This window comes from Terrapene carolina, unplaced genomic scaffold (assembly GCF_002925995.2).
Source record: "Terrapene carolina triunguis isolate 2854851 unplaced genomic scaffold, T_m_triunguis-2.0 Scaffold66, whole genome shotgun sequence".
Lineage (NCBI taxonomy): Eukaryota > Metazoa > Chordata > Testudines > Emydidae > Terrapene > Terrapene triunguis.
In genome coordinates this window covers 22,984,421-22,997,070 of record NW_020664417.1, presented here as the reverse complement: position 1 = coordinate 22,997,070, position 12,650 = coordinate 22,984,421, and the positions used below count along the sequence as shown (strand labels likewise).

At 40.4% G+C, this 12,650-nt stretch overlaps 2 protein-coding genes across 7 annotated transcripts in view; one reads left to right on the top strand and one right to left on the bottom strand.

Moving 5' to 3' along the window:
- The window catches only part of ARFIP1 (ADP ribosylation factor interacting protein 1), a 74,932-nt gene extending 68,895 nt beyond the window's left edge, over positions 1 to 6,037 (bottom strand). For 2 of the 3 annotated variants that reach the window (XM_026647855.1, XM_024207628.2), the window contains exon 1: positions 5,766 to 6,036. The gene's annotated coding sequence lies outside the window, so the exon portion shown is untranslated. Of the gene's footprint in view, positions 1 to 5,765 lie in introns of all 3 variants that reach the window. The other variant, XM_026647856.2, reaches the window with a different exon arrangement.
- A 66-nt stretch (positions 6,038 to 6,103) lies between these two features.
- On the top strand, positions 6,104 to 9,234 carry TIGD4 (tigger transposable element derived 4). 4 transcript variants are annotated; one of them, XM_024207623.3, is made up of 2 exons: positions 6,104 to 6,288; positions 6,859 to 9,234. In XM_024207623.3, the coding sequence occupies exon 2, from the start codon at positions 7,489 to 7,491 to the stop codon at positions 9,028 to 9,030; it is 1,542 nt and encodes a 513-aa protein (XP_024063391.2). In that variant the 5' UTR covers positions 6,104 to 6,288; positions 6,859 to 7,488; the 3' UTR covers positions 9,031 to 9,234. The 4 variants fall into 4 exon arrangements, with proteins under 4 accessions (XP_024063391.2, XP_024063390.2, XP_024063389.2 ...); XM_024207622.3 differs by having other exon boundaries at positions 6,104 to 6,374; XM_024207621.3 differs by lacking the exon at positions 6,104 to 6,288 and adding an exon at positions 6,519 to 6,550.
- The last annotated feature ends 3,416 nt before the right edge of the window (positions 9,235 to 12,650 follow it).

Below are 12,650 nucleotides of genomic sequence, written 5' to 3'. Positions count from 1 at the left end.
GGTTGATGGAAGGGATACAACATACAAGTAGGATGAACAATGTGATGGTCTGCAATTGGCATGGTAGTTCCAAAATTTATATTTTGTTAGGGTTTTTTTAATATTTGGGGTGAAGTTTTTGGCGGCATGTCATGTTCTGGGAGTGCAATTCAGACCAGTGAAAGGGTGCGTCACTTCTTGTATTATAACCCTGAGTGACCCAAAATGCTTCTGCTACTAGTGTTTCCTTACCTGGGACACACACACAGCCACCATGCACTTTGCATTCTGTACACTGTACAGCTCTTATTCAACTGTTTCGAGTCCAACAGCCTGCCAGTAGTTTTTACCAGACTTATGACCCTAACACTACCCCAGTCCTGATCTTCCCCCAGACCCATGTGTTCGGATATGTCCAGCCCTCTCCTGCAACATTCAGAGGAACAGTAAGATCCATTTGCTCCTTGAAAGAGACAAAACGCAACAGCCTGCAACATTAACTGGAGTTAACATTCACTTTGGTACAGACACAGCACTGTTGGTTTATATGAATAATAAAACAAAAGAAGATAAGATTTTAAGTGAGTTTAAGTATAACAGATGAAGTTAGAAATATAGAAGCAAATAAAAGTGCTAATACTCATGTAAAAGTCTAAAACCTAATCTAGCAGGGTTTGGTTCAGGCTTTGTTCAAGACAGTCTCTCTCTTCCAGGAGGCAGAAAGTTGTGGGTTCCTTTGTTTTCTTAGGTGAATACATTTGAGATTTTCTGCCCCTTTCTCTTATAGTCCAGTGGACCTTTGAAATGGATTCTTCTGAAGGTCACCCCTCACAAAGTTTATTCAAGAAGTGAGGAAGAGGAGATGGAGCCTGGTGGTTAAGGAGGTTCCATGCCTTATTCCCCCCCCCCATAGCTAGAGTTTGCTAAAATGCAAATTGTTCAGTTTCCTGCACTCTCCTCCCCCGCCCCCACCAACTGTCTTGATTCTTCTGTTTATTACTTCCATGTAAATTAAGATAAACACACTATCCTTTGTGTAGGTTAGACCTGTTTAACAACCTTTCCCTAGGCAGGGCTGCCTGGTTTTCAACCAGTATCATCATAAGGGGGAATTCACAACTAGACATATAATGTTTCTACATACATTTTACCATATTACTGACCAGTGAGTTATAAGTGTTCAGATGATACCTCAACAGGTATCTTTTGTACAAAGACTGTAACAGTGTGCAAGGGTGTGAATCACAGAGGACATTAGCTGAAAAGAGAAACAAAGTTAAGTAGAGGAGAAACTGAAGGGAGGAGGAAAGAAGAGGTGTAGGAGGGGGCTGGTGGAATGAAGGTGAAGAGAAGAGATTGTGAGGAAACTGGAGCAAATATCCAATCAGCAGAGAGGAAAAACATCCAGAGTAAAAGCTGCAAAAGCCAGCCAGATACTCATAACAGTGTCCAAAGTCCTAGCTGCAGCTGTTTTTCTCTACTCCTGCCAGCTCAGTTTCATGTTGGCTTCTCTCTAAGTCTCTTCCCCACGCTCCCAAGGATGTGAGGAGGGCACAATGAGGAGGTGTCTGCCCTGGAAAGCAGACTAAACGTGCAAACTAAAACTGGGTTCAGAGGTCAAGGTAGATTCTTCACCAGTCACCTGTAATGAAGGTTATAAAAGTCAATTATGTCCTGCGGTCACCTCTGTAGTCCCTTAGTCACTGAGGACATACTTTGAAGACATGTGTACACACTCTATTTATACTGATGTAAATCACTGGAACAGTAGACACTTCTGCATTATGCATAAATAGAAAATGAACCCAGATTTCTCTTAACTGTGTTGTCTGTACGGCCTAACAAGAGTTAAACCTTTGCTTGCTTTAGCATCAAAAGCGAACAGCTCTCTGAATACACACAAGGAACAGTTCTGTAAATGTAGAGTAATGTAGTGCTATTTTTACATGATCACTTTTCATAATAGAACTGCACTTGGAAACTGTAACCTGAAAAAATTTCCAGATAGCTGAAACCTACAAATGATACTGCACTGTTTGAGCAACCTGTGAGGTAGACAGCTGATCTCTAAAAAAATAAATCAAGACTGCCAATAATCTTTGGTATAATGAAAGGTGACATGCCCTGTGTAGAGTAAGCCTCCTAGCATTCCACACTTACTTACTTTCACACCAGATACAGAAAATCCCAGTTAAATAAAGCAGCACTAGTTATCTTCATATTACATTTCAACTTTCCAATTTGTGTTGAATGTTTTATTTACATAAAGTCTAATCATGAGTAGTCAGGTGGTCCATGTGATGTGTAAAGTAAGATAACAAGCAAGATATAGAAAACCTGGGGAAATGAATTATCTAAATTATATTACATTGGGCTGACTCATTTAGAAAGGTAAATAGAATTATGCAAGATCACCTACAGAATGAGCAGCATTCATGACAAAAACAAGAAGAATACTACACAGAACTATCTTTGCAAGCAAACCAATGATTATTTTTGCTCTTATTGATCCAAAAGCCATATGAACTACTTCAGTAAGTAATGCAAATAGGTACTTGCAAACATAAAGGACTTACCAGTAAGTGATCACTACAAAAGTGTCCCCACACAACTCTGCCAATACTCCACTTTTGGCCTGCAATATTTCTGCCATGTGTGGATGTCTTTGATGGGGCTAAGTTTCCACTAGGGACTAGGAGACTAATAAACCCATTTTCTACATGACTAGAACACAAGACTACAAATCCAGAGACATTAACTCTGCCATACTGTGTGACCTTGGTCAATCTCTGTCTGAATTTTACCGTATGTAAAAAGGGTGTTTTGGGTGACACTTACCTCATTTATAGCCATACTCCAACCATATATGTTTAATTTAAATAGAAAATAATCAGAGATCTCCCATTCAAACAAGGGGTTTGCTCTTAATCTAGTCACATTTTTTTGGTAAGTGATTGACACATTGCAGTGAGGAAGACTGGATTCCAAACCACTTCTTTGTTCTCTTTAAGGATGGTGACCACCAATTTACCAAAGACTTCACTAATGCATGAATTACCAAATTGGAAATACAATACTACCTCTCTGGCTGAATGGTGCTTGTTACACAGCATATTTTTATTTGAGATTATCATCTCTATCTGCTGTGCAAAGAACATGTAACATTGTCTCTAACATAAAATTTGTAAGTACTAATGCAAAGTGACTGATTATCACATCTCTACTTCACCAGATTATTTGATCTTTCTCTCTAATAAAAAAAATGAGCATCGCTGACAAATGTTTTCCTCAAGTGACTTTTTAAGTTTCAGATATTTAAATTTGCATCTCAGAGTCCATTTTTCAAGTGCTGTTTAGCTTGGACAAATGGGGCTCCTATAGTCTACCTTTCCAATAAACATTGGCTTGCCAAGACTCTCAGAGCACAATAAGGCCCCCATTTACACTGCAAATACAGTAGTATCAAAAGGAGCAGCAACAACACAGTTGTCCACTGACATGATTAAAGCACGTTTCAGTTTGACAGTATAGATGGAACCTAAACGCTTAAGGTTCCATCTGAATTCCTAAAATGAGGCATCCTTTAACACTTTCCAGGACAACCATGTTCTAAACAGACACTGGTATTTCCAAGGTAAACTGTGTCTAAGCACTCTGAAAAAAGCTTCAAAAGTGTTAGCTTTTGAGAAGGACTATGGCTTTTTTCTTATTTTGAAAGACTGTCAGAGGAAATATAAATCTTGGCTGTCCCATGGATTTTTAACAAGTTCACATTCCTACTTCATCTAAGCCACAACTATCAGCCACCTGCTCTGGTTCATTCCACCGTAGACAGCCAACCTAATTTAATAGGAGAACACACCCTAATAACCAGCAGAGTGATATAAAAAAGAGCATGCTGCCACTTGGTTAAATGAATTGGCAATACTGTGATTGATGCACAATTACTCCTGAACAACTAGAGCACAAACAATTTGCAATTCCCCAAGGACCATTCACTTCTTTCTACCTAATGCATGTCAAACAGAGGCCAATTAAAAATAATGTACTGCTGTCCAACTTCATCCTCTCCCAGTCACTGCCCATCTCTCCTTCACATATAAGGGTTGAAACTGTCAGCCCACAATAAAATGAACAATAAGCCATTGAGCCACAAACCACAAAATAATCTCTTTCTCTAGCCCACTCCAGTGCAAAACCACTACTTGGAAAGATCATTGGTTCTGAAAGCACTTCTACTAAGTGTTTAGGCCACAAGATATGAATAAAATCTTGGATGATATTCCTATTTGAAATCATGGGTGATCCTGCCGATGGACACAGACGATTTAACGGTATTCTCCCCACCCCCATTTTGTCACTTTGTAAAGCTCCTCAACAGTGCTAGAAAACAAAACAAATATTTGTTCTGCATCTTCCCTGAGGTTCTTCCTCCCAGTGACATCAGACTGAGTGTTGTATATTACACTGCGACTAGTTTCCAATTTTACATTCAAGAAGCATCTCATTTTCTGTATGGTTACAACCAGAATCTCAATCACAAGAGTGTTCCCTATGTCTTCCAATACATGTGAGAAAGCTGCAGGATTTCTGAGCAAATGGAAGGTGACAGATGTTGGCAATTCCAACCCCTTATAGGAGCTAGAAAAGTGGGGAGGAAAATAAAGGACTGAAGTGCAATGGCCTAACACCACCGAAATGCAATATCAGGATTCTTCACCCTGATACGTGACTCCACCTGATGACAACATGGCTCTCTAGCTCTTCAAGAGAGAGTATGAGTGTTGTACACACAGTAATTGAAACTTTTATTTTAAACTGAAAACTACCAACAAGAACTGGTCATAATTTCCTCAATAAGCCATTTTAAAAAAACAAACACACAAGGAGAGGACAAGTCTAATTTAAACGGACGTTTGAAAGAGTTAACATGCCGTTCACACTGTCTGCTGCAAATTACGGCTTGTATCATTTCCTCTTGATGCTTTCCACACTTCATTTCTTACTACCATGTAATCAATGTGGTAAGTGGCTTTTTTCTTCTTCTTGTGGTTAAACAGCATGTGGAAACAAAGGATCAAAACAAATGACTTTTTTTAAAAAAAATCGTGTTATTTTTTTCCACTTACGTTTATTTCATTTTTAACGAAACCACCGGTTAAATACCCATTTATTCAATCATTTCAAACAAGCCTCTAGATGCCAATTATTATTGAAAGTTGCAAAGCGGTAAAAGTTAGCTAAAAATAAAAACTAAAAGTGAATACCAACAGCAGCTAACAACCAGAGTCCCTCTGCAGACCTTCTGCAGCCCATCCAGGCGCTCGCGGGCTGATGGTCCCTGGGGGATAAACCGGGAGACGCCGATGGCAGCCCGGGGAAGGGAAAGTGTGTCAGGATCAAGCTAACGTTGCTGTCAGGCGTGTAGCGGTGACGGGGAGCGGGACCTACCTTCAGGGAAGCGCCGCCGCCGCCGGGAGTCCGGCTCCCCTCAGCCCCGCACAGGCACCGCCCGCACTGGCACCTGGGGCGAAGGACGCGGGACCGGGAAGGGGGCTGGCGGGTCCCGTTTCGGACAAGGAAGCAGCTTCCCGGCCTCCGCGCCGAGACGTGACACGTACACGGCAAAGGGGGGGCGGGCGCTGCGGCCCGCTCCCCGCCCACGAGCTGCATCCTATGTGGACAACAGCCGCCGCCAGCACCGGAGCGCTGAGCCTGGAACAGCCACCATCCCCCCGGGGAGGCTTCCAGCATCAGGGCCCAGCCCCCCCGCCACCTCCTCTCACCTGCCAGCGGCGTCGCAGCCGCTTCGCTCCCGCCCCGGTCACGTCCTGCTCCGCGGTGGCCGGACGAGGGACAGCTGCTGTTAGGCCCGGCGGGGAAACGGGAGGCTCTTGCGGGCAGAAAAGGCTCCAGTGCCAACGTCTGCAGCTTTATTTCTTCCTTCTCTGGCACCAGTGGCAGCCGGACGTGCTTGGCCGGAAATGGGGCAGCGGTGGCCTCTCTATGGCCATGACGTGGAAGAGTCTCTCTAGCCAACAATGTCCATTTCTATGGTGTCGCTACCTCCATGCACCAACCATAGCAACGACATCCGGGTCCGCCGCCGCTGCTCTAACACCCTCCCCCCTTCACCCGCTTCCGCAGCGTCTTGTGGGCTCTGCAGGGGACTGGAGCCGAGTCCCGGTGCGGGAGATCAGGTGGCGGCTACGGCCGCACACCGTGAATCCCCCTCACCTCGCTGGGGGCAGCCGGGCAGGGAGCGGCGCAGCCTCCCCCGCCCCAAGAGAAGAGCGGGCGGGGCTCCGGGTGGGCTGGGACCGGACAGGGGCGCTGGGTGTGTCCTGGGGAGTCTCTCGCTGACGCTCGGGCGGCGGGCGGGCAGGTTCCTCCCGGTACGTGTCGCCGCCCGGCTGCAGCGCTGGGGTCAGCTAGGCTGAGCGGCGCCCCGACCCGCAGGGCCCGGCCGCCGCTCAGCTGGAAGTGTTGCGTGGCGCAGAGGTGTTAGACTCCCCGCCTTCTGGTTACCTGGTGGGCTAGGGGAAAGGCCCTTGCTCCGCTCTCCAGCCAGGTAACAGCTGCTCTCGCATCTCTGCCTCTTCCCCCTTCCGTGTGTGGGGCCAGCGAGAGACGCGAAGTGAAGATCCGTGTCCATCAGCGGACGAGAGCGGTTACGGGGCGAGTGTTTGTCCCGTTCGCAGTGTGGGCCCAGCTGCTGCAGGGCTCTCCAAGTCACCAGGTTATTCTCGGCACCTTGAAAGACTCAAGTTGGCAACATGATAACATCCCTTTGACCCCCAAATGAAATTCAGGGGACATGGGGTTAGGTAAATGAAATAAATTCTGCTAATGTGCTTGCTTCCTCTCTTCTTGTTTTAGTGGCCTGAGGTGAAGGAAACAATTGGCCTGGAGGGAACCTGCTGCCAGCAGCAAAGTCTTTCCTAGGCCTTGGTCCTGCACAAAAGGAACACCAGACAGCTCTGCATCCATTAAAAAAATATTGTTTATCCATACAGGAAAGGGCACTGGAGGCCACTTTCTTAATGACTATGTTCTCTTCTTTGAATTAGTTCCTTGTGTGGTCAAGGATTATAACGCACCAGAAATAAATCAGTGGGACTGAAAGGTTTTTATATCTATGTCAATGAAGTCATCCTTTCCCCACCCTTACTTTTTCAGTCTTTTTGGGGTGGGAGGCGTGAGGGCAGTTTCCCAGAATGAACCTGAAAGGAACTTGTAATCATTGTTAATTTGTATAAATACTAACTTAGTTTTTAGACTACTCTTACTAAAGACATTCAAAGAAGTAAGAGAGGCTAAATTGCTATTAATGTACTGATAGTATCCAGGAAGATATCAGTGACTTTACCACATCAGCATTCACAATGTGATGACTGTGACATCAGTATATATACTTGAAAACTAATCCAATTAAAGAAGCTGATATCAGAAAGGACTAGCAAGAGTGTTTGTTTGTGTGTGCTTGTTTGTAAAAGAGTGCAGGATACCATGGCAGAGACTTCAGTGGATCCCTCATCTTTACCTGTAATAAGGAAAAAGAAAAGTTTATCCATTGAGGAAAAAATTGACATAATAAGTGCTGTGGAAAGTGGCAAGAAAAAAGCAGATATTGCAGCAAAATATGGCATAAAGAAAAATTCATTGTCTTCAATTATGAAGAATAAAGATAAGGTTCTAGAAGCCTTTGAGACCTTACGATTTGATCCTAAAAGAAAAAGACTAAGAACAGCTTTTTATACAGATCTGGAAGAGGCATTAATGAAGTGGTACAGAATTGCTCAGTGCTTGAATGTACCAGTAAATGGCCCAATGTTGCGTTTCAAAGCTAATGATTTTGCTCAGAAACTTGGACATTGTGATTTTAAGTGCAGTAACGGGTGGCTTGATCGTTTTAAATCAAGATATGGTTTAGTATTCAGATCTCAGTCTATAGAACCTGTGGCTACTACAGCAGATACTTTAACTGTTTGGTACCAAAATGTTCTTCCTTATTATTTAAATGATTATCAGCCAAAAAATGTGTTTAATGTAAAGGAGACTGGATTGTTTTATCGGATGTTACCTAATAATACTTTTGCATTTAAAGGGGAAACTTGTTCTGTTGGCAAACTAAGCAGAGAGAGAATAACTGTAGTGGTTGGTACAAATATGGATGGCTCTGAGAAACTTCCTTTGCTTGTTATTGGCAAAAATAAAAATCCGCACTGCTTTAAAGATATAAAGTCACTGCCTGTGGATTATGAGGCAAACGATATGGCATGGATGACCTCAGAAGTGTTTGAACAATGGATGCGTAAACTTGATGAGAGATTTCAAGCACAGCAGCGGCGAGTAGTATTTTTTGTTGACTCTTTCCCAGCTCACCCAGAGGTAAAGAATCTAAAGTCTATTGAACTGGTATTCTTTCCTCCATGCTCATCATCCAAATTTATAGCTATGAAACAGGGAGTTATAAGAAGTCTGAAAGTCAAATACAGGCATCGTCTTATCAAGAGATTTGTAGACTGTGTAGAAGGTAGTAAAGAATTTACATTGACTCTACTTGATGCAGTTGATATGTTGCACCTATGCTGGAGGAATGTAACTCCAGAGACTGTTGTTAAAAGTTACAAAGAAGCAGGATTCAAATCACAAACAGGGGAAAATGGTGACACAGACAGGGAGATTGAAAGTGGTTTAGATTTGATTGCACAGGCATTGGCAGCTGGGGTAGAGTTTCCAGAAGGTTTATCTTTGGAGGAATATGCAGCTTTGGATGATGACTTGGTAACATGTGAAATGCCCACAAATAATGAAATGATACGGACCAAAGAAAGCACTTCAGTTAAAACTGAGTTGTTTGTTTATGATGAAGAGGAAGATGAAGGTGATGGATCTCCAGGAATTGAACAGCCTTTGCCATCAAAAAATGAGGCTCTGACTGCTTTAGATACTCTTCGAAGGTTTCTCAGAAGTCAAGATATGAATGATTCTCTTCATAATTCCCTAGCAGATCTAGATAATTTTATTCAGCATGTAGCATCTAAATGAGGGTTTATCCAAGTATGAAAGCATTTAAATAGAAAAACTAGTTATTTAGCCAGTTAAAAAACAAATAAAAACCTGCAGCATAGTTCTGTGGTTTGCTTTGCAAACATATCTAGGTATGATGAATAAAATTTTAAAATAATAGAGCTCTGAACTGAGTAGAGGCATGTCAGAGTGCAGCTACATGAGAGGCTAAAATCCCACAGTAGATGAGGTCTAGCATTTGCAAAACTTAAAACAAAATGTTCATTTTTAAGCATATTGTAGATATTTCTTTACCAAAATATTAGTTTTTTAAAAGTCAATAACTTTTAAGTTTTTCTGATTTTTGAGAAAATACCATATTTTATAGGAGCACTTTAGAAAACCTCTAAGTGTTATAGAATCTATTGTTGGAGCTAGCATCTAAACCTTAATCTATGTTTTTTAAAAGTCTTGGTTATTTTAATGTTCAGTTTGGAAATTAATAGTTTGAGACTATATTTATTTTACATTTACAGGATACTGTATCCAATTGTAAATACAATGTTTTCTGGTAGCAGGGATGTACCAAAGTGTTATCTTACGAATCAGGATGTTCCTTTTCATGTGACAAATTTCCTATGGCTAAACTGCATGAATCTTTCAGGAGAATTGTTGTCTACAACAATATTAATTATCTACTTTATGGTTTCCTGTTTCAAAACGACTAACAGTTCTTTCAAAAAAAAAGATGGGGCTCCTTTTCTGAATGACAAATACAGTCAACATCTGAGCCAGAGATGTATAGATTATGTAGAAAACGCATCCCACTCCATCATCTTCTTAGAATGCTGTTGGAAGAATATAGATTTTTGTGGTTTGTAAATTGGAAGGATAGGTTGTGTCAGTCACTATATGCTTTCCCAACATTTAGAAAACATTACTTCTTATGCAAGCTAAGGCTATTTTAAAGCTACAGAAAATGAAAGGTTAAATACCATAAAAACTGTGACTAATTTTCCTTTCATATTATTATGATTTGAAGCTTGTCAAATACTTTGTTGACATATGTTTACCTTAGTGTGGCTCCAATTAAAGCAAAATCCCTGATCCTGCAAGCCAATCTACCTAGCAGACCCTACAGCCGTGACAGTGGGTCTACAGATGGGTACAGGGACCACATACTTGAATTGCCTGGCTAACTAAGGAACCTGACCTTGCTTCCTTCTAAGTCAATGGCAAAACTTGAATTAACTAAATGGAGTAGGCTTGCACCCTAAATAGTGAAGATGAATTTTCTTTATTGCCTGATGTAATAAGTGAGCGATGTAAAGGGGGCATGAACACAACAGAATTTTTTTTTTTAACCCAAGGTCTTGTGGAATAGTTGGAATCTTTGGAAACAGATTTAGAAGATCAGGAGAAACTGAAATAAGCAGGTCTGTGAACAACTAAACAGGCAAAGATAATGGACAGCAATAGGCACTATAATAATGTTTTACTGAAATAATTTTATGCAGAATAGTATCCTAGTAGATCGTATAATTATAATTGAGATTTTTTTTTTTTGCTATTTTGTGCAGGGGCAATGTGTGACCATGGGAAATACCAGAAATTCAGGGGCTTGAAAAGTTTGAGTTTATTCATGCTAACAAAACAACGCAGGAGCAAGAAAGAAGTTATTACTTTGACCTTAGACATTGAAAGTGAATTGTAAATCTTTCATTTAAAAAAAAAAAAAAAACCTCAAGATTCCATATTTTTGATATTATACACTTGAGAACTCAGTATTTTCAAATATCTCTTTTTCATGTTGAGGCCAGCTATAGAACTCTTGCATTGAAATATTTTTGCAGTTAACCACATTAAACTTGAGTAAAATTTTCAAAAGCACCTAACTGACTTAAAAGTTTGTCTTGTTTTCTAAAGTGACTTAGAAAGCCACTTTTGAAAATGGGACTTAGGCTCTTAAGTCAATTAGGTATTTTAAGTCCAATTTCCTAAGTCACTTTTGAAAACAAGACTCAAACTTTTACCCTTGCTCTCAGAACACTAGCCAGCACAAAAGTGAGAATGCACTGTCTAGCAACAGACTAGTAGCAGAACTTGCCAGTCAGACTGATCAAATTTATTGTCATTTCATTTCTGTTCATTTTTTTTAATTCTTTCATATAGCAAAATCTACACTATTCACCAGTATATGTAGACTTAAAAATTACAAATATTTGTTTTCAAATAATTTGAGATTCTGTGTTGAAACTTAAAACAGGTTCAGCTGTTGTTGTTTCAAGTGGTTGTAATATGATCAACTGTTCCAGAGGGAAAATATTCTTCAAGTCTTGAGTGGTAATGGTGGGAAAGGAATTTGAATATGTAAATATATTTTTAACTTTAGTCCACATACACACTCATTTATGGATATTTTTTTAATTGCTTAATGTAAATCTGCCAAGCACATAAAGATTATTCATTTTAAAAAGAGGAGAGGATGAAAGGAATTGTAGCTTCAAACTGAAAAATGTTTGAAATTATGAACATTTATATAAAAGGCAGTTTGCTTGACTGGTCATGCTATTTGTTAGGATATTTATTCCTCCATAGTCATCCTCGTGCTTTAGCCTTCAGTAAGTTAATAATTTTGTACAGTGAGATTGCAATTTTTTTTTTTTTTTATTCGAATCAGGTCTGTCAGAGTCAGTACCATATTCTCACTGGTAGATCAGGTAAGAAGGAAAAAGGAGCCATCTTAAGAACATAATTTCAATAACTTGCAAACAGGGCCAGAAAAATTAAAAAAAAAATGTAAAGGTATGTTTGATATACTTGAAAGCCTTCTCCAGCATAAAAGTCACTGTTTAAAGTGTGTGTTTCAAGTTAAATTTACTTTGTAAGACAACATCTGCATTAGAAAATTTTAGTAAAAATAACCCACTGGGGGAATTTTATTCTTGTGGCATAATTCTGCAAGGTTCTGAGAGGTTCTAAGCATGCACAACTCCCTTTGAAGTTGCTGGGACTTGAGGATACTCCTCACCTGACAGGAGGCTGTCAATATCTGGACTCTTAATGCTTACGGAAAATTACTTGGAAAAATTTCCTGTGCATCCAGGGATCAACAAAAGAGAGGGCAGCAGCTTGTTTGAGAAATGTAACCATATGCTCCCATGTACCAGAGAGATGTAATATTCTGACAGCTAAGTAAGCTGGAAGTAATAGATCAGTAGTACTGGTTTTTATTACATATTAGTATTTATATGAGTCTTGAGAACCACATTTTTAAAGGTGCAAAATTTTGTTCAATATGTTTAGTTGAAAAATACTATAAATTGTTAGTCCTTATGTGTACAGTAGAAAACATCAGTTATATGCAAGTATAGATTTGAGAGACATTGATACAAATTTTCTGTTTCTGGGGCACTGAAAAAGGAGATGGTGTATTTTACACCAAAACCTCACTAAATTTATAGCTGTGATTACTAATGGTCTCAACTGTAAATTAGCTTAAATTGTAACAACCACTAAAGTATATAACTGAATACACATATATGAGATTCCTTGTGGTTTTAAGTATCAGAGGGGTAGCCGTGTTAATCTGAATCTGTAAAAAGCAACAGAGGGTCCTGTGGCACCTTTAAGACTAACAGAAGTATTGGGAGCATAAG